We start from the raw sequence: 27,259 nt of genomic DNA, 5'->3' as shown, positions 1-27,259 counted from the left end.
ACCAATTTATTTGAGCATAAGCTTTCGTGAGCTACAGCTCACTTCATTGGATGCATACCGTGGAAACTGCAGTAGACATTATATACACACAGAGACCATGAAACAATACCCCCTCCCACCCCACTGTCCTGCTGGTAATAGCTTATCTAAAGGGATCATCAAGTTGGGCCATTTCCAGCACAAATCCAGGTTTTCTCACCCTCCGCCCCCCCCCCCCCCCCCACACACAAACTCACTCTCCTGCTGGTAATAGCCCATCCAAAGTGACCACTCTCTACACAATGTGTATGATAATCAAGGTGGGTCATTTCCTGCACAAATCCAGGTTCTCTCACCCCCTCACCCCCCTCCAAAAACCACACACACAAACTCAATCTCCTGCTGGTAATAGCTTATCCAAAGTGACCACTCTCCCTACAATGTGCATGATAATCAAGGTGGGCCATTTCCAGCATAAATCCAGGTTTTCCCACCCCCATACACACACAAACTCACTCTCCTGCTGGTAATAGCTCATCCAAAGTGACCACTCTCCCTACAATGTGCATGGTAATCAAGGTGGGTCATTTCCAGCACAGATCCAGGCTTTCTCACCCCCCCCGCCCCCGGGGAACGAACACACGCTCATGCTCACTCTCACTCTCCTGCTGGCAATAGCTCATCCAAACTGACCACTCTCCAAGTTTTAAATCCAAGTTTAACCAGAACGTCTGGGGGGGGGGGGGGGGCGGAGGAAAAAGCAAGGGGAAATAGGCTACCTTGCATAATGACTTAGCCACTCCCAATCTCTATTTAAGCCTAAATTAATAGTATCCAATTTGCAAATGAATTCAAATTCAGCAGTTTCTCGCTGGAGTCTGGATTTGAAGTTTTTTTGTGAAGTCACACAAAAGAGAGAGTTGTCTGGGTTTTGGCATCCCTGACCTCTGACAAGTGGATAGGTCCAATTACCTGCAAGAGAGAGCTGACAACCCGTAAGTTCTAAAATAAGGAAGCTAAGCAGAAATCCAATTTGCTGCAAGTCCCCTAGTAAACCAACTGGTGTCCTCTGTTCTTTAGAAGCAAACCAGTACATACTGTGGTAGGATTCTTGCACGATCTCTTCACTGTAACTTTTGTGTTCCATTGCATATCAGCATTATATTAAACCTGTCTTACTTACAGTGTTTTCATGTATGTCAGAGAGCAGCGCTGAAATGTTTTTGTATTTCTTAGCATTTAGAAGCACCTAAACAAGTTCTGTCTTCTCTGAAAGAGTTCCTGAAGAAATTCTCCGCTGATAGTGTCTCCATTGCTTGCTTTACGTAGGTGAAGGTAATTGTTGATTCAACTGACAGCAAGCGAGCTATTAGTTCAGTGTGCAGTTACATTGTGTACCAATGCAGCCGTCCAGCTCCACTCCACTCTAGAGATCTTCACTCCATGATTGTTGCAGCATTTCAGTGCCTCTGCGTCTGGCTCACTGAACACCCAGACATGATGGATGAGAAGGTGAGAGAATCTGTGCTGTTCCTGTTTAATGGAGGGAAGATTACAGGTAAATTAAATTCTTGCTGTTTTGTGTTAGAAGGCTTGCACACCTAAACCACCTGTTCTTGGGTACTTTTTCAGGTGTATATTTCCAGGTTTAAAGAAATGCAGTCTGCTTGAAATCCTACAAACATAAACTAACTTCTGGCTGACTCTAAGTAGCGTTGCTAGAGGTGAGAAGGCATGGAGAGTGGGGTGAGGGGTAGGAGAACAGGGTGAAATGCATTGGTGGTGGAGAAGATATAGGGGATTGGGGTAAATGGAGCCATCTACGGGACCTATGAAAATGGGGTTAGGATGGGGGGATATGGATTTGGAATTGTAGGGACTTAAAGGGGTGTCATAGAGCTATGTTCCCTGGTCTCAGAATGGGTGGGGACTGTGGAAGGCTGAAAGCAAATTCAGGAGGTAAGAGGGCATAGATATATAAGGGGGAAACAGGGTACCTGGGGCGGGCATGGAGAGGGGACTTGAAGGCAGAGATCTGTTTGAACAGGACTCCTCTCTGTCAGGCCTTGTCGACAAACTGACTTAAACTTTTGGCACTCATTGAAAAGACAGGGAAATCCCCCAACAGAAAGTGAGTTTGAAAAGAGTTAAGTTGAGTAACCCACACAAACCGCTCACTTTCTGTACAAAAATCTGTGCCTAAAAACAATCTTCGCAAGTGTCCAAAAAGAAAAAGTGAGGGCTCTAGCTAGTTCCCCACTGCCCCACAATCCTTCATTACTCACTCTCATTTGCCTAGGCTGGAAGATTGATAACTTGAGAACTAGTAAAATAATGATGTGATGAGTCATGAAATGGAGGTCCAATAATTGAGAGGAGAAAGGGATTTTTAGTCAGATTGCTTAAAACTATTTTATGCAGTGTAGTGGGAGCCATGTTGGTCCCAGGTTATTAGAGAGGCAAGGTGGATGAGGTAATATCAATAAAAGATATTACCTCACCAACCTTGTCTCTCTTTGGTTTGTCTGTTAACTCCCATTTAACTTCTGTGCCTAACATTTTAGCTAAAGGAAGCCTTTCTTAAAGATCTAGCATTCTTAACCCTTCAATAAGATGTGGGAGCTCACAGTAAACAAGCTCTGAGACTCGCAACAAATTCTCCAGCAAAACTGAAAGGAGAGCAGACTTTCCATAAAATTTCTGAGATAAAATAAGCAGGAGGAAAAAACCACCACTTCCTGCCATACTCATCATAAAGAAGCAAAAAAGAGAACATGTACCCAGTTTTTAAAAAATTCCTTTGGTCACCTTCAGCAATGTTCTGTAAACAGTGTTTTGTTTGGGAATCATGTTCTTAGGTGGTGGTTAGCAAGAGTAGGTTTAAATAGAGGTGTAGGGTTTTCTTCGAGGGGCAGGTTCTCAGATGGTGTTACTCTATTTATTTACTTCAGTGGAGATGTACTGACCTACCTCAGCTGAGGAGCTCACCCGTTACGGTGCCAGTGCTCCTTATATTTTGGTGTTTTAAATCACTGTCTCTGCGTCTGCATATTTTGAACATTCTGGGCCAATTTTTAATGTGCACCCACGAACAGTTATTCCCTTTGTATCCACAGATAGGCCAGGTGTGTGCACAAATACATACAATGCTCCGCAATCTCAAGGCAGCAACATGAAGATATGTATTTTGAAGTAGCACTTATACACCGTTAGCAGACATAGTCCTAAAAGGTTTTCATTTTTATCAAATGGCTTCTCCCAGTGAATCAGGGGCTGAGCTGTTTGTCTTTGGCAGCATGGTCTCAGTGGACTTTGTGTGTTCTTTCATACATTGAAGGTTTTCAACATTGATCACACATTGACTATATGCAGTTAACTCATATCATCACTTTATATTCCACATCAAGTGTTGGTTCATTCTGGATTCATGAGGTGGTCTTTAATCCCTTTAAAAATATTTTAGAGCCCACTATCGTGGGATGGCAGCAGTGCAGAGCTCTCACCTAACCTCTTAGGTCTGCTAGAGGCCTGGCACCTTATTCGTAGGCAGTATCTTGTGAAGACCAGTGTATCATCAGGAATTTCCTGGATTACAAGGAGAAAAAATTGCTACAGCTCCCCAGATGGAAGGGAGTTCAATGTGTGTTAGTAAACCATGTGTAGATTCCATGCCTTTCCTCTATAAGACACCGTAGAACCTCAGAGTTAGGAACGCCTGAGTTACAAACTGACGAGTCAGCCACGCACTTCGTTTGGAACCAGAAGTACACAATCAGGCAGCAGCAGAGACCCAAAAAAAAGCGCAAATACGGTACAGTACTGTATTAAACATAAACTACTAAAAAAATAAAGGGAAGGCAGCATTTTTCTTCAGCATAGTAAAGTTTCAAAGCTGTATTAAATAAACTTTTGAAAGAACTGAAATGTTTGTAACCCTGAAGAAAACATTGTAGAGTTACAAACAACCTCCATTCCCAAGGTGTTCATAACTCTGAGGTTCTACTGTAAATGATACTTCTCCCCTGGAATATCCAAGTTTGACCCTTTTACAACAACACTGGGAGCTACATCCTACCTTGCAACAGCTCCCAAAGAAAAAAATTTCACTCTTTGGGTTTTTATGTGACATGACTGCAGTTCAAGAAAGTTCAGCAGAATGGCCCCGTCACCAGCAAACCTTCTCTCCGTCACCGCTATGGATGCACTAATTGACTCCCTGTGTGTCTCAGTAGATTTGATGCTGCTTAGCTGTTTAGTTGTAGTTTTTTCATTGAGGCTGAATGAGCAAGCTGAGGGTTTCATTTTACATTATGAAGGTTCTTTGCAATTGCAAGGGTTAGAAACTTAGAAGAAGAAAAGCTGACTGTGAAGAAATAGTAGAAATATGGAAAAGAGCTGCAACACTCTCTGGGATTCTGCTTAAAACATCAGAAGCAATCTTTCTGAAATGCATTTAATACATGTCTGCTTAAATATTTTTATAGAAGACTTTTTCTGGATCACTCTCCTAATAACATCCTCTCTGTTGTGTTCCACATATATAACTGTGAAGAGATGGTGTATAATTTTAACTTGTGTATAACATTTAGCAGCATTCTTCTAATGTGCTTTTGTACAAATTCGGCAAAGCTTTTTTGAGGGCCTACGTTTTTGCATTCTACCATGTACGTGTGTAGTTGGGATAGTCTTCTAGCAGTGCAAGAGCCTCAAAACTATATTTGATCAGCAAAACTCACATGGCAGAACTTCATTTGAATTGACAATACATCATTAGAAAGACAAGGTGGGTGAGGTGATATCGTTTATTGGTCCAACTTCTGTTGGCGAGAAAGTCAAGTTTTTGAGCTACACAGAGCTCTCCTTGTGGTCCAGGAAAGGCACTCAGCGTGTCACAGATAAATGCAAGATTGAACAAATAGTTTAGCATAAATAGTTAGCACATATTCCAAGGAATCATTCAAGGTGAAGTGGTCCATTAACACACCTGCAGTCTAGGACAAAAAGGGGGATTAGTGGGTTACAGATTATTGTAATAAGCCATCAGTCCAGTGTCTATATTAAGACCGTGATTCTTAATATTTAGCAGAGTTATGAATTTAAGCTCCCAGACGCGTCTTTTGAAACTATTGCACAGTTTTGAGAATGAGGACTGATAGGTCAGATATAGCGTGATCGCTTTGTGAATAGTGTTCGCCCACAGATGATTGGGTGCTTTTGTCTTTCATTATTTTCCTGTGTGAGTTCATTTGAGAGTATAGCGATTCTGGTTTCACCCACATAGTTGTTTCTGGAGCACTTATGTTGTACCTCATCCAGTGCACTCATCCAGTGTTATGATAGGCATGTGTAGGATCCATGAATCTTGAAAGTTGGGTTGTGGGGGGTGTTCCTCATTGTAGCAGTGAAGATAAATCTGCGGGTTTTGCATCTCTTGTTTTGGCACGGTCTGGTGCCACTTTGAGTTGGTGTGTCCTGGTCTGTGGGGAGTTTACTTCTGTTGATGATCTTAGAGAGGTTGGGGGGTTGTTTGAAGGCCAGAAGAGGGGGCTTTGGAAAGATTTCTTTCAGAGTGGGTTCCTTGCTGAATATGGGTTGTAGTTGTTTGATGATACCCTATATGGCTTCCAGTGTGGTGTGGAAAGTGACAACGTAGGAGTGTACAGTTGATGGGGTTTTTCTGTATTTAAGCCGGTTTTCTTGGGGTATTTGGGTGGCCCGTTATATGATGTGCTCTACTTCTCTGGAGTATCCTTGTTGGGTGACGGTGGTTTAGAGTGTGTTAAGGTGTGTATCCCAGACTTTCCCCTTGGAGCATATTCTGTGGTATCTAAGTGCCTTGCTGTAGATAACAGATTTCTTGGTGTGCTTGGGTGGATATGAAGGTAGGTGTGTTGATCTGTGGCTATAATGGTGGTGATACATCATTGTTGCATGAAATTCTTTAGGGAGGACCAGATCTGTGTGTTTTGCTTTAAACAATTTGTCCCTTTCCCACTTTAGGACTGTTTAAAAGAGGTGTTGGAGATTGTGGAATTGGGCATCTCAGGAAGTAAATCCAAAAACAGTGAACAAGAGGTCAAGTACAAAGGAGATAAAGAACCAAATCCTGCGTCAATGAGGGTGAAGGATGCAGCTGAAGCTACATTAACATGGTATGGTATTCATCAGAATATGTCAGCTGCCTGGCAGGATTTTGCTGCTGGGGAAATTAGCATTCAGAAGAACACTGTTTTAATGGGTGGGCATGATGGGTGATAGACTGGGTAACTTGGGATGGATAGATATTTTTCACTTGCTAACTTTACAAGTGGCTTGCAAAAGGGGGTAACTTCCTTCTCTTTTATTCCACTTGTAGTAAATTGTCATACAGTTTAATGTGAACTATAAAATGATTCCATGTAGTTACCAAGATAAATGTAACTATTCACCAGAAACTTGCAGATAAACTAGGTATTGCATAAAAATACTTATGCATATATTGCTGTAGTCCAGGCACTTTCCCTTTATCTATGTAAATAAAATTATTAATGGGGGGGAAAAGATTTAACTATTAAATATGCTCATATCTGGTGGTGATTTTACTTCTGGTCAGCTTTTTTAAAGGGCATAATTTCTGGGGGAGAGCTCAGGTAGATCCACAGCAATCTCCTACCTGATCTCTCCCCCAGAAATTACGCCTTTTAAAAAAGCTCTGTCAAGAGGTAGTATCATCACCAGACATAATCATTCCCTCATTCACTGTTCTTGGCCAGGGTATTTCTTCAGAAATTAAACCCTGAGATGGTGCTGTTCCATTGGTGGAGACAGATAATATCTGGGAAAATAGTAAAATAATAATTAAAAAAAACCCACCCTGCATAATTTCACATTATTATTGATTATTTTTATCGCAGTAGTGCCCATGGACCCCAATCTGGGTCAGGGGCTCCATTATGCTAGGTGCTGTACAACCACATATGAAGACCTGGTCCTCATCCTGAAGAGTTTGCAATCTGAAAACTTCAAAGGCTGAACTCCTCAATTAGGGGCCTAGGTTCATGAAGGCTCTGCTGAATAATTTCTGTTCAAAGTAACACTAAAGCAGTGATAGCAAGCACACCTACTATGGCTGCTACAGTGCTTGGGATTCAAGAAGGGATTAGGAGTTAAACACTTCAATGGACAATAAGAATAGTCAGATATATACGAAAAGTTAAAATAAATAAAAAAGGGGTAGAAATTCTCATGCTTCAAAGCATTCCCAAACTGCTGATTTCCTGTGATAAAGAAGTAACTTCCCGAATGGACAGGTTATTTGTTCCTCATGGGGTTTCTTGCATTGTCCTCTGAAGCCTTCAATTATTGGTCCCTGTTGGAGACAGGACTTGGATTATGTGGATCATTGGTTTGATCAGTTGTCAAATTCCTATGTCAGGATGCAAAGGGAACAACATATCTAAAAGTTCCCATCTCAGACAGGATCAAGATGCGTCTTTTTAGGATGTGTTGTTGACTGAATTCTTCTCTGATTTGCAGTATTATGCAGTTACTTGGAGCATTTCCTTCACCCAGTGGCCCTGCCTCTCCTTGCAGCCTGGTGAATGAAACCACCTTAATTAAATACTCCCGTCTACCTACCATTAACAAACACAGCTTCCGCTACTTTGTCCTTGATAATAGTGTCATTCTGGCAATGTTGGAACAGCCTTTAGGGAATGAGCAAAGTAAGTTAAACATTTTATGTCGTCTTGGTTCTGTAGATCAAAATTCTTCGTAGCATATCTGCAAAATGAGTTTGTTTTAGTTAGGCTGTTCTTTTGCCTTTCACACACTGGTAATCCTGTTCTACAGGGTGTTCCACTGAACTGTGGAACACTGGCATGTAATTGCAGGGATTTATACAATAAGATCAACAAAGTGTCACTGTAGTTACAATGAATATAAACCCTGCCAAATTCTCCAACAAAATGTGCACTAACCTGTGAGATCGCATGCTTTTAGCTGACTGCTCTGTAAATACAGCTGAAGGAAAAAAAGCAGTAACACTTCAGTACATTTTAAAAAGTCACACATTCCACTCCATAAAAGGGTGAATGCTTAAAATGTATGTCAGACTACATGGATTTGTGTTTAACTAGCAGCTGCTGTGTGTGTTATTGATTTGCTCAGTTTAAGGCTCTGTTGCTATTAAATATTTCGGTGGGTACGGACTCCCAGCCGCTGCATTGCGTCATTGCTTTTCATCTGTAGGGGCTTAACTTCAATTGAGCTCCAATTTCTAGCAGACACTGGGTGAGCCATTCCACTGCACTAGTGGCATTAGCTGTAAAGGAGATGTGCAACAGGGTATCTGTGCCATAACCCATGTCTCCTTACAAACTCTGCGAGCAGTTTCACGTGTACTTTGAACAAGAAGGGAATTTGAGTAAGAGCTCTGCAGTACCCTGCGCAAGCATGCCCTAGAGCTGAAAAACACTAGCTCCAAATCACTATCTGGGCGTTCCTGCATAAAAAGGGGGACACTTAAGAGTGGTTCCATCCACTCTGGCAGAATGTTGACTGTATCATAAATAGGCATGTCAGACAGATCTAACAGTTAGCATGGGCGCATGGTCCTTGTATCACTGGTCAATGGCCTTCTGGCTATGGACTAGTTCATTCCCATATGTGGGACTGACCAGGATCAAGGAAATCTGAAGACTCCGAATCTCTGTAATCTTTCCCCAAAATGGGAGACGTGATACTAGCCTATAATTACAAGGTCATCAGTATGAAGTGATGACTTTAGTAGGGGCCTCACCCATGCCTCAGTGAGAGTGGCTGAGCACCCTATCCTCAGATGGACGCTGACAGTGTCCACCACAATGGGCCTATCCTCTTTGCCAGCCAAAAAGAAACATGGGTCCAGTTACCAGGTTGTGGCCCAAAGTGCCCGTAGCACTGCTCTAACTTCACTGACCATCACTAGCTTTAAATTCTAGCAGAGAGTTTTGTCCCATTTGGACACTGATGAACACCTGCACCCATATCTATCCAATCAAAGCAAGTTTACAATAACACTCCTTGACTTTCTTAGAATAGTACACACTCTCTCTCAAGTGAGCAGTTCTTCTCTCTCAGAATAATGTTGTGTTTGTCCTAAGTTGTCCCAATATCACTGGCATTAAAATTCTCCAAGGACTGGTCCAAATCCATGTTGTTGTTCTCAGATGCTGCTGATGTGTCTTGGCCTGTACAGCAAAGTAAACGTACAAACATGCACGTCCCTCTATGAATCCACTTGCTGCACATCTGAGCAGGCAGCAGATTTTTTTGATCTTCTGGCCTTCTGCACGCAGACATTACAATCTGTTCGCTGCGTTGTGATGAAACTGACCACTTCTCGCAGTCGAACCAAGGTGATCTGGAGCAAGGGTATGAGTCCACTTGGAATGTTAAGAGAGGCCAGCAGAACAGTATTTCCATGTTGCAGCAAAGATCATCCTTTATTTTTGCTACCCTTCAGGGATCTGTCTTATGGGTCAGATGGGAGGAGTTACCCTGAAAATCACACAAGTTTACATGGTGATATAGTATATTGAAACTTTTACGGGTATGAATACATTTGTCTGTCTGTGCTGATCACTTAGGTGTTTGTCAGTTGCATTAAATTATTACATAATATATTAAAATATGTTTTATCTGTGCACTCTGCAGATGACTCTTTCCCCTCTGTCACGGTTCTGATCCGTGGGGTGTCTGGAAGACTTGCGTGGGCCCAGCAACTTTGCCTTTTGCCAAGAGGAGCGAAAGCAAATCAAAAGGTCTCTATCAGAGCCCAATGGGAAATATGTAACATACAGATGCTCAGCAGAAATTTCACTAAAATTGCAAAATAACCCACAGAATTGGTGACTGTATGTATGGCTGAGTCACAGTGCCCTTAACTGTGGGTAATGATACACATCTCTGGCGCTCTTTACAAATTTATTAACATACTAGAGTGTGAGTGTTGAACAAAAATGATGCTTACTTCTCAATTGTTTGTGTGTAAGGGCAACAGTCCCCGCATTGTTAGAAAGTGTCGCATGAGGGGACTGTATATGTCCTTCAGTGTTCAGACATTAATAGTTTGAGTGGAGGTGATGCCATAGCTTCTGGGACTCTTGGCTCTTGTGAACATTTTCCAGCATTATGGTTTTGACATACATTTCTCTGGTTTTTGGGGATGACTGGAAATGGATTTATTACACTGAAACAACGACACAGACTGTGGTTGAAATTTGGGGCTGTCAGCCTCCGCTGTCCCTTTTATATTTAGGTCACCTTCTACAAATCCAAAAATATAGGGAACCCCCCAAGCAAAACTTAAATTGCTCTTAGCAGTCTACCCATGGCTAAGCAAGCTTTGGGGCAGCATATAATCCTTGTAATGCTTCTAAAGCTACCCTGGCACTTATGCAGATGTGTCCCTCAGTTAGGACATTTAATGGTATGGCAAGATAGTGAGGTTTGATAGAAACTATGGAAAGGTTCTCTTGGCATGTGAAATACTTGTTGGTGTCAGTGGGAGTGTATCAAGGATACAGCGCTGCTTACTGTTTAGCATTTTGTACCCCTAAATTTAAAAAAAAAAGGCAAGCTAGTAATGTGGCGCTCCGGGCAACCCCAAAGACTCTTATCCTGCGTAGCTTATGTGGCAGTGTGTTCCCACTCAGACTTTGGGGTTTGGATAACTCTGGTGGTCATGAGGACCTGATCGTACAGCTGAGAGCAAAATACAGTAATTACACAGTTTCCACAGTATGCATCCGATGAAGTGAGCTGTAGCTCACGAAAGCTTATGCTCAAATAAATTGGTTAGTCTCTAAGGTGCCACAAGTACTCCTTTTCTTTTTGCGAATACAGACTAACACGGCTGTTACTCTGAAACCAGTAATTATAAGCTGTATGCAAGCTTCTTGCATACCTCAGCCAGTGAGTTCATCCTGACCTGCAATATCCCTCCTGTGCAGCCCTGGGCTCATCAGCCTGACACGCAGCACCCTTCCCTGGTTTAGTCATACATTCAGTAGGGCCTAGGTGGAGACAATCAGAAATAATCTTTAGCTCTCTTTAAACATTTATTAGAATTGGTTTAACCTAAAACTAAAGCAACCCCAGAAAGGCTTGCAACTTCCATGTAATTGAATGGGATTGGTGGCGTAGAGATTGTGTTGAAAACCGGGGTTCATAGGTACCATGAGTCAAACCACCATAATGAGTAGGACTGAATATCAAACTTTGCTTTAAAACTTATAATCCTTACAAGTGAATAATATTTAGTTTTCTGAATGCTTTCTTAAATAAATAAATAAAGCCTATTGTTACCTGTGGTTATGAATCTGTGATATTGTGATAGAAATAATTTTCTTTGTGTATAATATAAATGTATTGCGCTACAGGACAAAGCATTTAAATTGGACATAAAATTGTTCCCTTCATTGTAACAGATGTTTTTACCAGAACCTCGACCTGCTCCTAAAAATGATGTTGGAATCAAATACAGTGTGAGACACCGGCCCTTTCCTGAGGAGGTGGACAAGATCCCCTTTGTGAAAGCTGACCTGAGCATTCCAGACTTGCATGAAATTGTTAATGAAGAAGTAAGAGGTTTTAGTCTTTGATTATTTCCTCTGTTCTTTGCCCATCAGCTTCAGAGTCCATTTGGTAAATTATACCCTTTACGTGGCACTTAACTCTAAAGCTTTCCTGTTGGAAAAGGTATTGTAGTAGAATGTTACCAACTTCCGTTAATGAGGTGACAAACTCACTGCAGCTTAGTGAAGTCCAGGAACTATCTAGGGATGATGGTAGGACCTGTGATATGACTCTACCTATTATTGGCCTATTGGGGAGCCCCACACAATATGTTTTGCCCTAATCCTGACACACTATAATGACCTGAAGCAGTGACTTGTTTCCTGCTGCTGCTCCAGAGACAGAGGTTAGCACCACTTCTGTCTTGTGAGAGCTCTTGTAAATGTGGCATTATTAGATTAGAGTGAAAAATGTGCTATTCTTCCAGCTCATTTGAAGGACAAATATTGGATATGTCGTTTGCCACAGTTGTCCTAAACAAATATGATACTGATTGGGGAGTTTCATGTCACATCCACTGACCCTCCTCCACATTGGTGGGACCTCACTACTCTGTGCTCCCATAAACATGGGGAGTGTTCCAGGAACTGTTCAAACTTGTGGTTTGTTCCTCTGTGAACTAGCTAGGGAGGTGCTTTGAAATGCTGGGAAAGAGATGTTGCTGGAATCAGTATTCCATATCTGTGAAATAATGTGTTTCAGTTGGAAGAGCGGCATGAGAAGCTGAGGAATGGTATGGCCCAACAGATCACTTATGAGACATCTATAGATCAGCAGAGTGAAGAGGAGTGGCGCAAGAAGAGTTTCCCTGACCCTATTACTGAGTGTAAGCCCCCGCCTCCTGCCCAGGAATTCCAGACAGCACGCCTCTTCCTCTCGCATTTTGGATTTCTGTCATTAGAGGCACTGAAGGTGACTTGATATCTCCCTTCCTATTGCACAAATAATCTCAAACACCCCAATACCCTGTAGGACAAAACAGTGTCATTTAGCAGCTTTGCTAATGGAGTTTTCTCTTGTGTAAATATACTGCTGGAGCTAGTCACTGTTATGATAGCTGTGGTCTGCTACGATGTAGGGAAATGAACCCCTGAACGTCTCAGGAGTTCTGGAAGCCAGGGGTATAGCGGTCTAATGCTTCAAGCTTTGACTGAAGAGCTCTAAGCTGGTTTTACAAAAGGTACCTCAATTGGGATAATTACATATTGTGACCTTGAAATTCTTCCTGCAATTTCAGTTGGATGCCATAGTGGCTTTCAGCCCTAAACATTTCTGTAGGATTGCAGTATTCTGTTAAACAGATCCAGTTATCCATACATATATGGTTTGTAAGTTGTTACATAAAGCACTTTTGGATACATATAATGGAAACACTAGCTAAATGTACAAGTTATTTTATGAGTTAGTACAGATAATCCAATTTTCAGATGGAAACACTGCCTCCTGCTTTTGGTCTCTCTATATCTCACCGTGGAGTTTGTCTCTAGCTCTGTAGAGACTGTCAACAAACCGAGAATTGAGCTGTTGCAGAAATAATAATCACAAGAAGTACTTAGTGATTTCTTTCTTCCAGATGGTCTGCAAAACAAAGTGCATGTGGAGTTAAGCACAGTGTTTGTGTGCTACAAGTCCTCACTAGCCTGGGTGTGGGGGAAAGCATTAATATTAAAAAGTTCAAAATTATTTCTATCATTTCCATTCAGGGAAATCTCTTGGTTCTTCTAGAATTTCTTTTGTGAACCAGGGACACAGTGACATCAAATAGTGCAAGCTTCTTTGCAAAACCATACAAAACAAGGCTTTTGTGGTGTCACATTTATGTCATGTTAGAAATTTAAGTTACGGTTTTGATCTTATTTAGAAAAAAAAATGCATTTATTATGGTCAATGTATTTTAAAATGATTCATACTGAAACCATCAAAGAACATTACTGGTGGAAAGGGGTTTTTTTAATAGTTAAAAATTTGAACTTCTTTGTTTTCTGGGTAGGAAACTGCTAACAGCCGTCTACCTCCTCATCTGATTGCACTTGACTCCACTCTCCCTGGGTTTTTTGATGACCTTGGTTACTTGGATCTACTGCCATGTCGTCCTTTTGATACAGTTTTCATTTTCTATATGAAGGCAGGCCAGAAAACAAGCCAGGAGGTAGGTGAAAAATTGGAGCACTGATTGGTCTCAGTTTGTCTTTGCTTCATTTACCTCTTAGTTATATAGCAATGTGGTCTAATGGCTGGAGCAGAGGACTGGGACTCAGGATTCTTGGCTCTGCACTGTGTTGCTGTGTGGTCTCCAACAAGTCACTGTGCTTTGTTTTTCGTCTGTAAAATGAGGAGAATTACTAGTTATGTTTGCCAAAAGGATTAATAATGCTTTGTTATCCAGTACTGGTCTAAATGTATAGACACCCGTCTGCAGAACCTGATGTTAAAGGGACACTTTCAAGGTTCACAGGCCCAACGTACGACCAGTACCATAACTTGTTCCAGTGGTGTGCAAAGACCAAGTCGTTTGCTTTTGTAGGCTTTCATTTCAAACAGAAATGTCAATGAATTGGAAAACTAAATGTACAAGTAAAAAGGAGTTATTGCTTTGAAAGGTATATGTTGCACTGACTATACTTGTTTGCGTTCAAACGTTATCAGTAGTGAGAGTATCAGGGTAGAGGACTGCAGAGCCAAACAGCGACATCCTTGCATCTGAACTGTAGCTTGGAAACCCACTTTTCTAAAAGAGAGTGTATAAATTCATCATAAGGAGACATTTTTATAGTGCCTTCCCCTCATTCCCTGTGTACTCCATGCTGTACGTAGTGTAAATGTAGGTGTCTGTCACAGAACTAATTAATTTACTCCAGGCACCCTCTCCACATCTTAGAAGCTTGGAAATGTTTAGCTAACAAAATGCAGCACAACCTTGTTTATCTTAAACACATGGGTGGAACATATTGTTACTGTTACCTGAAGCCAGGATCATGCCACCTGACAACCTTTCAGATAAGTGATGTTTGGGTGTCGAAAGCCTGTGCAGCTGGCTTTTCCCGGGCCAGACATCTTAGTATGATAAAATAGGGCTAAGGCATGTAAGTTAAAGTACCTTATTCCTGCTGAGCCAGCTGCTCTGATCCATGCATTTTTATGGGCTTAGGCAAATAAAGATTTCTTAGTAGAAACCATAATCCTGCAGAGCTGGACAGCCTTCAGGAGCCCAACCAGCAGTCTATTATTGTGGGGTCAGTCCTGTAGACTTTGACGTCTGGTGGTAAGGTAGGAGGCCCTGAGCACATTGTTTCAGACTCTGTATTGCTGGTACCCCCAAATTATCCAAAGGTTTTGGGTATTCCCTGAGGTCTTCAGGTAATGTACTTGATTTCCTGAATCACCTAACGTGCACTAAGTCATGTGATCAAAGCCAAGTTAATAAAAAATACACTACTGTTCCTATCTCCACAGGACTGAACGGGAGGTGAGGAACTCAGGGTATTTCCCACTTTCTAAAAGTACTGAGATTTAATTTTTATGGTGTTTGCACTGACCGTAATCACCTTAAGATCAAATGTAACCCCTTCTCTAGTGTTATCCAATGCTACCCTAGATGAGTGGCTGAGCCCTATCTGCAGAGGGACAAGATCAGAGCAAAGACCAAGTGAAGTTTATTGCCTCTGAAATGCTAGCTGGCTGACACTATCCAGTTGTTCTTACTCTCTACAGCAAGTGAAGGGAGCTCTTTGAGCTAGCTGGAGAGGGGTTTTTTTTCTGTTCTTGGGGCGAATTTACCCCCTTCAAACTTGTTGCTTCTGTCAGGTTCTGAGGGAGGACAGGTAGCAGCAGCTCTGTTGGCTGTCCCTCCGGGTGAATCAGCCTTGCATCATAAGAGGCCGGGATGGCATATAACTTATTCCTCTCTTCACCAGCTTCATTGAAATTGTCCCATGGTTTGTCTTTATGGTAGCCATATCCTCTTTTCAAATAGCACAATATAAAATTGTTTCTGTAGCCTTAGATACACATGTCCCATTTGCAGCTCTGACTCCTTCTCTGATTGCACCACTACAAGTGTTAGGCCTCATACTGTTTCCTTTCCTGGGGTGGAAACCTGTGATTCTCCCACTCCTAGATTGTGTCTTAGGCTACAGTACCCTGTGCATTAACCATGTTTGTCCAGCAGGTCCAACTGGACTCCCTCTCTACAGTTTTTCCGTTTTGGAGTGTGTAAATAGCAGTAAATCAGTGACTCCAAACAGCTTCTTAAAACAAAGTATTGTTTAATCTTAACAGTAGGAACAAAGCAGAATATAAGAGAAAAGGTTTTGAAACAACAAAGGCCTACCACATCCTCCTTATGGGGACCCTGCTAGTTGTAACTTCCCTTAGCCTCTGGAGTCTGGGTTCACCTTTCCCCTCCCTGAGAGTCTCTCTTAGTTCAGGCCAAAGTTCTCTCCTCCAGTATTTTCTGAGCCTGGTTAAACCAGTTTGGGTAACTCAGCAGGAACATTTGTGTGTGTGTGTCGGGGGGGGGGGGGGTAGTAATGTTAGAGTCAATAGTCCCAGGAGTTTGCTGAGGAGCAGTTATCTGGGCTGTTGTCCTCCTTCTTGCCCACATTTCTTGATCATCCTGCTATTGAATTAACCCCATATGCATACAGTAAACATTCCAATATCCCAGGTCACATACAGTATTCATGGACTGTTACAGAACAGCTTTGAATCTATCGTAATGCACACATAGCATCTTATAGTACTGTACAACACAGCACTGTACACACGCAACAAAGTCCTTGAAAATCACTGATACAAAAACTACCCAGAAAAAACATATTGTAGCAGTGTGCTACGGAGGCAGAATAGTAAATTGAAGTAGTAATGAGCAGCATTATGTGCTGACATATGTTAGGAGGTTGTAATCCCCTTTCTCTAAATATATTATTTAATTTTAAAATTTTATGATTCATTTTAGGCAAGTATGCAACCAGTCCAAACTGCTGAATAGAATTGAAATATTTAGGAATTGGAAATACCTACACTTTTATGTCCTCTTAAGGAAAAATTAGCTTTCACTTGAGTCTGTGTACAGCTTCTATATACCATTTCTCCCATGGATTTATAGGTACATATCAGCAATTTAAAGTGTATTCAGCACTTTTTGAAAGAAAATTATGCAGTTTGAATCATCGTGTAAGAACAGGTTCCATGAGAAATACATTGGGTAAACAGCTGCATAAAGGTACACTAAAATAGGACATTGCTGAGAAACAGTATGTTACTACATTGTTTTTCAGCGGTCGGTCTGTATCAAAAGAAATTTTTGTGTGACTATAGTCCATATGTAGTAACAGAACCATTAAAATACATGTAAAGTCTGTGTCGTTAAAACCTGATCTTCTGAGTTGCATTTGCTTGCCTAGTTGTGGTATGGAAGTAGTGTATCTGACCACCCATGTGCATGTGCAAATGTGTGCACAATTCTGAAACTCTGAACAAATCTGGGGCACAGTGATAACCATGTATTACCAGATGCTACGCGCTTCAGACAACTAGCAGTTTTCCAACCTAACTGGTCTTGTGTCCCATCTTTATGGGCAGGGCTGTTAATACCCGTGATCTTCTTTCGCCTTTTGATAGAGCCTCACATGTGATGTAATTATTTATCCAGGCAAATGGAAATGGCCGCATAATAGCTATTTTTTAAAAATAGCCACATAGTTATGCTCCAGAATGTAAATTTTCCTTAAAAACATCTCTAGCCTTATTTAGAGCTCTGAAGATCAGCCTTTCTAATGTGAATGAGATCTAAACCCATTCAGCTGTGTATGCCTGAGTTTGCAGATGGCCCAGAACAATACTTCTGAGACTTGTGAACCCTCATATCAATGCAGCTGAACCATAACCAAACACTGAATGTTATCATTAACTGTCTCACTACTGACCATGTTAACAAAGCCTTCCATGTAATGTGTGTATCCACTGTTGGATAGGGTGAAATGAGGCTCTTGGGATGGGTGGGTGCAAGGAGGCTCTTACTTATACTGTAAGCACATTGTTCTGGTTGTATAGTCCCTAGCACACTGGGGCCCTGTGTGCTGGTGCTGTATGAATACTGCAGACCCTTCTTGCTCCATATTTAAAGTCCTCTCTCCCATGTCCCAGGAAGGAGAGAGAGAGATGAGCTTCATCCCCCTCCTTCTTCAGGAGACCTAACCGTCTCCTATGTGCTAAACACCACAAGTGCCTCCTACCCCTTCCTGCCTGCAAAAGCTCCACAGTCTCCTACATGCTTTTCAAAACCTCCTCCCGACCTCAGTGATGCCTAAAATGCAGCTCTTTGTGCGTTCTATAAAAAACCTGTGGGACTGGGCGTGGAGGGGAGAGTAAAACTGAACTCGGACTCAAAATAACGAGACGTGGCAGAATTAGATTTTTATGTATAGTTTTGGTGGATAATATCAGTATTTATTTTTAAGCATTTGTAAAATAGATTTAAATTTTCACAGTTGCACAAAATTAAGCATTTTTAGCATTTTTGTAGTGTTTTTCTTTTTTTACATTTTCAGTTGCTGGCAATTAATGGGTGGGTTCAGCCAATAATAATTAAATGGCAGCAGACATTGAGATTCAAAAAAGTTACACCTTTATAACCATTAAAACACCCATTATCAACATATCAAAATACACAATGTAAATATCCCTAAATCAGACAGAGTTCTCAAGCAGCATTTTTCTTGCTTTGCCTGACTGTAAATTTCAATGATCTATGGAAATATTTTTTCATCAGTTTGTGTGCATGGTGGAAGTTTACTGATTTAAAAATCTAATCTTTCCAAGCCCAAGAATGAGCAAGGAACTTCATACTGATGATACAGCACAGGATCAGGAGGCGAGAGTGAAAGGGACATGTCTGTAGGTCCTGCTGCATTATTTTCAGTCTAATGTGTTGTGTAAGACATGGGGCCTTGCCTTTATATCACTGTTCAGATTTCATCCAGGTCAGCAGTGGTTAATTGGCACCAGACATCTCTGTGCCTCAGTGCTGCAATGAGATTTGCACAGAAAGACCCCAGAACTAAGTGAGGCTTTGTGTTGGCTCAGAAGTCTGTTCCTGATGCATTCATTACAGGATTAAGGCCCTGGGACCTGTGTGGAATGAGTGGGAAATGTCGGTGTTGCCCAAAACAAAGCCAACAAACTCATCAACTTGTAATTGGCTCCCTCAGTCTCAGCAAAGAGAAATGAAAGAGTCAGGGAGACTGAACTATTGTCACTCAGAGAGAGAGAGAGAGGTTCTTTAAAACCAGACTGAGGCACCTGAGTAACGTGGCCAAGGCTGTACTGCTCTAGGTATGATTAGAGGACGTTTTGTCAGCACCACATTTGCTGTATAGAAAACTTCAGTGAAAACTGCCGCCTCCAGCTTTCTGTTCATATTGTGAATTGGAATATGTTGCAGATTCTGAAGAATGTAGAGTCTTCCAGAAATGTTCAGCCACACTTCCTAGAATTCCTGCTGTCTCTTGGCTGGGCCGTAGATGTGGGAAAGCACCCTGGTTGGACTGGTCATGTTTCAACAAGTTGGTCCATTAACAGTTGCAGTGATGAAGAGGGACCTGAGCAAGGTAAGATCTGGTACTTGTTTAGTGAATTGTAACTCTGTGGCTCTTTCAGAATGCACAGGCTGTTGAAATTTCTTGCTTCGGGATGTACTAATTCCTTGGAGCACTGTAAATCTTGTTTCTTTCCATATAAGTCTGCCTACATTTGCTAGTATTTGGTGTACAGCTTTTATTATACCCAAGACTTTTTTTTTTTTCTTTTTAATGATGCTATTTATTTAAAGTTAAGTCTGAAGTGCACAAACCTGAAGTACAGAACAATAATGTTCTTGTGTACAGTTGCGAGGAGATATTGAGTCAGGTCAATTCTGCATCCATGCCTGTTCCATATTTTAATTAACAATATGGAGGGTGGAGTTTAATGTGATGTGATACAAGCAAATATTCAGATAGAATCAGAGGTTTGACATGTGTTTCAGTGCACAGGATGTACTGTGCGACTTGAGAAACTGACTGTAAATATATTAAATTGAGATTTGATCAAGATAAACTTAAAAGCAGTTCATATAGAAAGGAATAGCAAAAATATAGACTAGGGTAATATTGGCTACTCAGAAGTACCATATAGGAGTGTCAAACTCGTTATAACGAGAGGATCGGATTCCATGTTTAATTATGGTCCATTGGCCAGGATATAAATTCAGGACTTCATACTCCCTTAGTTCCCACACTGCTGTCAGTGGGTGTTTGAAGAGAGAGCAGTAGGAGAATGCAGCCTATATGTAGTAATTATGTTTAATATTTAGTCCCTTATTGTAACATTCAGTATCATTCAGTGAAAAAATTGCTGCCTTTAGGCCACTGCTATTGCTGCCCTCTCTCTCCTCCTCTTTTTTTCTTCCTTTTCCTTTCTTTGTGAGAGTTCTTTGTTCTTCATTCTGCTTTTCTTCCTAGCAGCAACTCTCACTTCCCTGCTGGCTTCATTCCCATCCATTTTCCTGTTCTGTCAGCTCAAATGGTCAGCAATGCAGTGTGGAGGCTGACGTATTCTTGGGCTTTAGTGTTGGTGCTCCAATGAGATGACTGGAGAACGTGGCAGTTCACACCCCTCAGAGATATTGTATCAGGCTGTCCAGAGACTTTGGTAGACATCGGTGTGCTGGTTTACACTTGGTTCACCTTTGGAAGGTTTTCTTTGCAACTATGATGGCTCAAACCATTTCTTTAAATGTAAAGGCAAGATTCTGGGGAGCCTAAATGTCATGAGAGCCACAAATATATCATCCAGGCTGGATCTGGTCTGTGGTCTATATGTCTGACAGCCCTGGTACAGAGTTTAGATGAGTTGATAACTGAGTGGCCAACCATGCAGTGTTGCAAAAAGGCTAGTATTTTTATTGGGCTGTAGTAATAGCAGTATCAAACAAGTGAGGAAACTATTCTGCTCTGACTAGGCCATAGCTGGAATCTTGAATTCCAGTTTGGCCACCACATTTCAGTCAATAGAGATAAATTGGAGACCACCAGAGGAAAGCTATTAATGATGAAATGAGTGGGCAGGTTTAGAGAGCTGAGGGCATTCATTCAGGGGAGGAAACATAGCTATCCACAAATATCTGAGGGGAGACTGCAATATGGCCAGGGATTAATTGTACTCTTAGTAAGCAAGTACGGAAGGGGATAAGTAGGCAATTTTAAAGATTGCCACGGCTGTGGTTGTTGCATGGTAATAACTAGATTTGAGTGTGCACTTCAGCTTTCATCTTAACTTCTTTCTTTTACTCCTTTACCCCAGGTGAGTCCTGGTGCTTGCAAGTCCTTTACTGGTGAAGTGCATAAGGAGTTGTGAAGCTCTTTCTTTTGACTTAACTTTTGTTTCTTCCTTCTCAGATGAAATTGTTTCTTCAGAAGACACTGGACCGAGCATATTCAATGGGCAGAAGAAGGTTCTGTATTATGCTGATGCCCTTACAGAAATAGCATTCGTTGTTCCCTCCCCAGTGGAGTCCTTAAGTAAGATCACTGTATACATGCCATGTGTGTTTTTAAAAACACTTTGTTTACATAGCTCTTCTTTGACCCAGGCCTGTGTTAACAGAGATAATTTAATATTTATGTTACTGGCGCACCCAGAGGCCCCAGTTAGAAACACAGCCCCAAATACAGATTCTTCACTAAATAAATGTGGGGGAAGGATCAAATCAGCGGTGTCAGTTGTAAGTGATTTGTTACAAAATTGGTTCCTAAAATGTATAATAAAAAGAAAAATCCTGATGTGGCAATATCATCTATTTCCCACTCCTTCGTATGATGGAGCCCAAGCCTTGAGCGGCCAGTCAGGTTTTCACTGCAGGAGTGCAGTCTCCTGAGCTTGTCGTAGAATAGGGGATGGCAGCCCCTGCACGGTGGCTGTGATTCCAATATGCACCTGTCTGCTGAGCTCATGAGTTCAGAGCAGCTCTGCAGGCAGTGGATTGCTTTGGGGGGGGGGGGGGGGGGTTTCTTGGATAATGTGCCCCTAGGACGTGCCTGGAGAAATACCCGCTTAATTATGCGCTCCAAGAATTAGAGCATTTGCTAACCCTTTACCCCAAAATATGCAGTGGAGTCGCTCTTGGATCAAAGGGTGGTTGTGCTGTTATCTGCACTGCCAGATGTCCCTCCCCTCCCCTCCCCTGAACACACCTTGTCTCTTAGCTCCTGTTGGCCCAATCTCCAGCTTCTCTCTCTCGGGGCTCCCTTTAGATCTCTCCTCCAGTCTGTTGTTCCCACTCCACCGGAGCATGCATACATACGCACGCTCTTCCCTCTCCACCCAAACCTTCCTCTCCATGCTCTGCTAACTACAGTTTCACTTAATCCAGCTGCCACACCAACCAACCCTGCCCATTCCATCCAACTGTTTCTCTGCTGCGCCCCAGTACCCAGATGAAATCTCAGATGAATTCAGAAATGAGAGAATGCTAGACTTGGAGGGTGAGAAATCGTACTGCATAGGAAACATGAAACCTAATGGGACATTGTCAAAAGCAGACCCCCCTCCCCCCCATGCCTAGTGATCTTAGCTTCTCTCAGTTTCTAGAGCTCCCAGACTCACTGGCAGGGCATTCTCTGAGAGGGGCCCTGAATTTTAGAGCTCACGCTAATTCACCACCCTCAGAATCCTAAATAGGTAGGTCTCTTGACCTTCAGGTCTCACTGGAAATCTAGTATTTTGAGATTTATATAAGTATCTGGATAGGCACTAACTCTGTTTTATGTAAATGTAAATAAATAGTGAAAGAAAATCCTGTATGTGTTGCAAATACAATTTGCAGTGTTAGAACAAAAGGTGGCAAACCGACTGCTAGCTTTGGTCAAGTATCACATTTTGCTGACCAAAGTTTTGAATGTGGTGAATGGTCTTCTCTTTACCATCTGGGAGATGGACTCTTGCCACACATGGCTGTTGAAAAATGGAGGAGGGGGGAAGAGAGTGCTTGGATCTGTTGTTAACTAGGATTGTCAAGGTCTCCTGTTTTGTGAAGGCAAAGGGCCAGTCAGTTTAGAGTCTGCTCAAGATACCATCTTTCCTGATGTCAAGCGTGGTCTACTTCCTCCTTGTCTAGAAAACTGCCAAGGAAAAGGGTGGATGATCAGGTTAGCAGTGACTGGCTAACTTTACTGTCCTCTAGTTTCCTACAGTTTCTTTGTCCCTTATCAGTCTGGCTTGAGACCTGAGCATAACTTTAAGACTGCAGAGAAATCTATGGTTGTTGATCACCTCCTAATGAAGGACAAGGGTCATGTGTCATGGTAGTCTTATTAGATTATTCAACAGCCTTTGTTTCTGTTGACTGAAGTGTTGACTCTCTGTGGAACTGGCTGGGGTTACTAGCTTAATGACACACCGGCTAGAGGGCTCTGTAAAAGGCAAGTGCTTCTTTGAAACAAGCTTTTGATATTTTTCTCTTATCATTCTTCTTCACACCCTTGGTTGGATTTGGCATGTTTTTCCCCACCCTGTCCCATTTTTAGCAATATGTGTAGCATTGCTGTGTACTCTGAGTAATCATGGGCATATTTAACTTCAGAATCTTAAACTTCACCTTTTTTGCCAGAAGGAAAACATTCTTTCCTCTTCCTTTTGGCTTTCAGCTGATTCATTGGAAAGCAATGTCTCAGACCAAGAAAGTGACTCTAACATGGATCTTCTGCCTGGGATACTAAAGCAGCCATCTCTGACACTTGAACTCTTCCCCAATCATACAGACAATCTCAATTCCTCGCAGCGGGTAAGGCAATGTATCATTTGCAGCAAAGGGCTGTATTGTGTGCAAATTGTTATGTTTCTACAGCAAATACAGTAGATGTTTATAGCACTGATATGTGTAATCCAGCTTTTTAGTATTTGAAACTCTTCATCAATAGGCCTTAGTGATTATTAACAGCAATCTGGAGTCTCTGTTCTGATTTTGTTGATGCCCACAGTTGCAATAGCAGTAGGAGATTGCTGTGTCATAGTATTTATATACATATTTAAAATCCTATGGTTAGATTAAATATTCTAACCCTTGGTCTACATCCCAAACTCATGAAACATGTCCAAAGAAAACTGGCATGTCGTACTTATGAAACTGGTTAGAATCTAACCCATATTGTAGAAATTCAGAATGGACCAGTATGTATTGAAATTGCAAAGTTTTCCCACCTGCTCTGTTTAAAATCCCATGTTAGTTACAGTACATGTGTAAAGTTCAAGGTGCTGAGTCCTGCAGCAGCAGCTGCTGAAATTACAAGCATGGAAGAGTTCTGTTTATGGTGGGTACAAAACCAATCCTGTCATAACTTTGTAAGTGAGGGATTTGTAGAAACCACATTTCTTATATGAAACACTGGCCCAAAGTCTAAACGTGTTGTGACAAAGTTCCTCCTCTACCTTGGTGGGTCTTGCGCTTTTTGGCGGATTTGCTCACCTTGGAGCTTCACAGCAGCCCTCAGTTTGGCCGTTTTCATGAACCCACAGTCCAGGTCAACTCCTCCTGTGTCTGACCAGGAGTTGGGAGGTTTGGGGGGAACCCAGGCCCGCCCTCTACTCCGGGTTCCAGCCCAGGGTCCTGTGGAATGCAGCTGTTTAGAGTGCCTCCTGGAACAGCTGTGCAACAGCAACAACTCCCTGGGCTACTTCCCTATGGCCTCTTCCCAACACCTTTTTTATCCTCACCATAGGACCTTCCTCCTGGTGTCTGATAATGCTTGTACTCCTCAGTCCTCTAACAGTCTCTGCGTTCTCACTCTCAGCTCCTATTGCCTCTTGCTCCCAGCTCCTCACACACACACCACAAACTGAAGTGAGCTCCTTTTTAAACCCAGGTGCCCTAATTAGCCTGCTTTAATTGATTCTAGCAGCTTCTTGATTGGCTGCAGGTGTTCTAATTGGCCTGTCATCTTAATTGTCTCCAGAAGGTTCCTGATGGTTCTGGAACCTTCCCTGTTACCTTACCCAGGGAAAAGGGACCTACTTAGCCTGGGGCTAATATATCTGCCTTCTGTTACTCTCCTGTAGCCATCTGGCCCAACCTTGTCACAGTACATTCAGTTACTGATTTGAGACCTTAAACATTTTAAACAAAATTTCTTGATTCTGCTTTAAGGTATATATTGCATTAGCTGATAAAACATATGATGTAACTAATTGCAATTGCCTTCCATGTATATTTGTCTGCAAAGAACCTTTCTTTATGTAAGGCAGTAGCATATGAAACTTCCATCTTTAAGTTGGTCTGACTTCAGTGGTCCCTTAGGTCTCTAGTTCCCTGAGTCAATGAGAAGCACAGGGACTTCAATCTGACATGTTTATCCACTTAAAAACAAATGCCTGCTAAACATGCCGCTTTGTGAGTACCTCATACAGAGAGCCTGTTGTCGCTGCAGTAACTAAAGCCTAGAAGCAGATGCAATTCTTCCTTGCCCTTTGGAGGCTGGTCATCGCAGGGGGAATCAGGGCAATATGAGGAGGAAGAATATGTCCTTCCTAATGAGTAGAGCTGTATACTTATTCTGATCCTGGAGTTAGGAAATGCCCACATTTTTTATCATTCCACATACAACCAGAATGGGAGGGGATGGGGACAGGCAATTTTTTTACCCCAACTGTACTAGTTGTTGTGTCAGTGTGTCAATTCTGTCCATATCCAGTCGCCTTAGTTTATGAGAACTGACAAGGTAACAGGCTAGAAGCTTAGGTAAGTGATTGTTACATTTATTGCAGCATATATTCCAGGGCACAAGACTTGGCCAAACTGGAGCTTAGGTAGAGACAGTAAGCAAACATTATAGTTTGTGTTTTTAAAACCATTAGAAAGCCTGGACATTCTAAGTTAGGGTTAAATTTTGTGTTTTTCTGACCCTAAACCCCCAGTTCTCTTCAGATGACATTGCATCTCCTCAAGGACTCTTGAATTTGACAAGTTTTGAAGTTTCCTGACTGACCATTTTTGAGAGATAATGTGACCAAAAACATTAACATTATTTTCAAAAATGTGATCTGTCTTTTAAATCTCCAAATATCACAAACAGCCTGAAAACTTTGAAAATAAAAGCACATGTTTCTTGGCTAAAGACAGCATGTGCAAACTTTCAGGTCCAATTAACCTTTTAAAGGTATTTGAAGGGGAGGACTAGAATCAAAATGCGCTTCATAAAGCCCAGAGCCAGTAATCTGGTCCATGTAGATAATAGAACCCCATTGAAGTCAGTAGAGGTTTTTGTGGCTGCAAGGGTCTGCCTGTCTGCCCACCCGCACAGATCAGATTGCAGCAGTGGGCCCTGAACTAGCTGCAACCATAACTATGGAGAGATGTCTGAATGCTATGACCAGGGACAGTCGATCTCTAGCAAGATTATTCCTGACATTGTCTGTTCTGCATGGCACTATCTGCTTTTAGAGTCTCATACCCCAAACCCTGAATGATGAGGGTCCATTGATCAGTATTGTCTTGATGCTGCTGGATGTATTTCTATAGAAAATCACTAACCCCTGCCTACCACAATGAGGGATCAACATCTGCCTAATATTACTGTCTAAAAATAATAGGGTAAAAGTAGTGTTCGTATGGTCAGTTATCCAAATTAGTGAGACACAGAAGACTTTTTTTGCATGTTTTTTCACTTGCAGCCTTATTACGATAGAATATCCTTTCTAATGAAGGATCACCAAGATGTGTCAGGTTTATCCAACTTCATTAGAACAGGATAATTCTGGTACAATCAGCAGTGGTAAGATTAATGTTGACAACTAGGCAATTATATCTACTAGGCTGTGTATTGATGCAGTGACTGAATACAAATATCTCAAACCACTGAGAAATAGCTGCCAAGGAGCTACTTCCCAGTGGCTGGTCACAAACAAGTGTAGGTCGTATGACATCCAGAGTGTGGCACATGATAGGAGAGGGAAATGTGAAAGACTAGCTTGGTGCCAAGACCCTCCTGATGATCTTGACCTGGATGCTTATTGTATGAATCCATGGAATAGGCCCATTTTACTGCCTTCTCTCCTTGGTGATCTCAGTGTAATATTGCAGCTGTACTGCCAGCTGCTCCAAGTATGATGAGAACTCTGCCGCCTCCTCCAGCTCATGTGTCTGCAGATTCCAGGCTGTTGCTATCTCCATTTACATTTGGATGACTGCCTTCAGGAACCTGAAGGGCTAGATACTCTTACATAAAAACATTGTTTCCCTAAGAAACACAATTGGCAGGTAACCCTGGGGAGAGCGCACCCACCCACCCACACATGCACCCCAAATTGATGGAATTTTCCAACTGGCTGCCTTATGTTTTCCTTGCTCATAACTTAGTTCAGAACAAAATCTCTTCTAACGTCCAAAGCACTCAATGGCCAATGACCTCTGGGCACCCAACTTCCCTTGAAAGTCCATGGGAGTTGCAAGTCCAATTGCCTTTTATGCATTTGAAAATATCTCCCTCCACTGTTACAGGACTGTGTGTGTATCTGTTTGAAAGGTTAAAATAAAACCATTTGGGTTTGATAGGCGAGAGGTGTCAAACTTTTTTTTAACAGGTGTGAAATATTTTTCATATCACTCCTTTGCCTTCCTAGCACCTTTCATTATAGGATCTTCAAGTATCTT

The 27,259-nt window shown here is 41.9% G+C and overlaps 1 protein-coding gene across 6 annotated transcripts in view; it reads left to right on the top strand.

Moving 5' to 3' along the window:
• RALGAPB (Ral GTPase activating protein non-catalytic subunit beta) overlaps positions 1-27,259 on the top strand; it is a 111,321-nt gene that overhangs the window by 76,520 nt on the left and 7,542 nt on the right. For all 6 annotated transcript variants that reach the window (XM_073309965.2, XM_073309966.2, XM_073309970.2 and 3 more), the window contains 10 exons: positions 1,309-1,491; positions 5,980-6,131; positions 7,495-7,682; positions 9,655-9,761; positions 11,430-11,582; positions 12,280-12,489; positions 13,568-13,726; positions 19,022-19,187; positions 21,015-21,137; positions 23,262-23,398. In XM_073309965.2, coding sequence (XP_073166066.1) covers positions 1,309-1,491; positions 5,980-6,131; positions 7,495-7,682; positions 9,655-9,761; positions 11,430-11,582; positions 12,280-12,489; positions 13,568-13,726; positions 19,022-19,187; positions 21,015-21,137; positions 23,262-23,398 — 1,578 coding nt within the window. The remainder of the gene's footprint in view (positions 1-1,308; positions 1,492-5,979; positions 6,132-7,494; positions 7,683-9,654; positions 9,762-11,429; positions 11,583-12,279; positions 12,490-13,567; positions 13,727-19,021; positions 19,188-21,014; positions 21,138-23,261; positions 23,399-27,259) is intronic.

This window comes from Lepidochelys kempii, chromosome 13, assembly GCF_965140285.1.
Source record: "Lepidochelys kempii isolate rLepKem1 chromosome 13, rLepKem1.hap1, whole genome shotgun sequence".
In the NCBI taxonomy this organism is placed as follows: Eukaryota; Metazoa; Chordata; order Testudines; family Cheloniidae; genus Lepidochelys; species Lepidochelys kempii.
The sequence above is the reverse complement of the archived record's forward strand: the minus strand, read 5'-3'. Positions and strand labels throughout refer to the sequence as shown.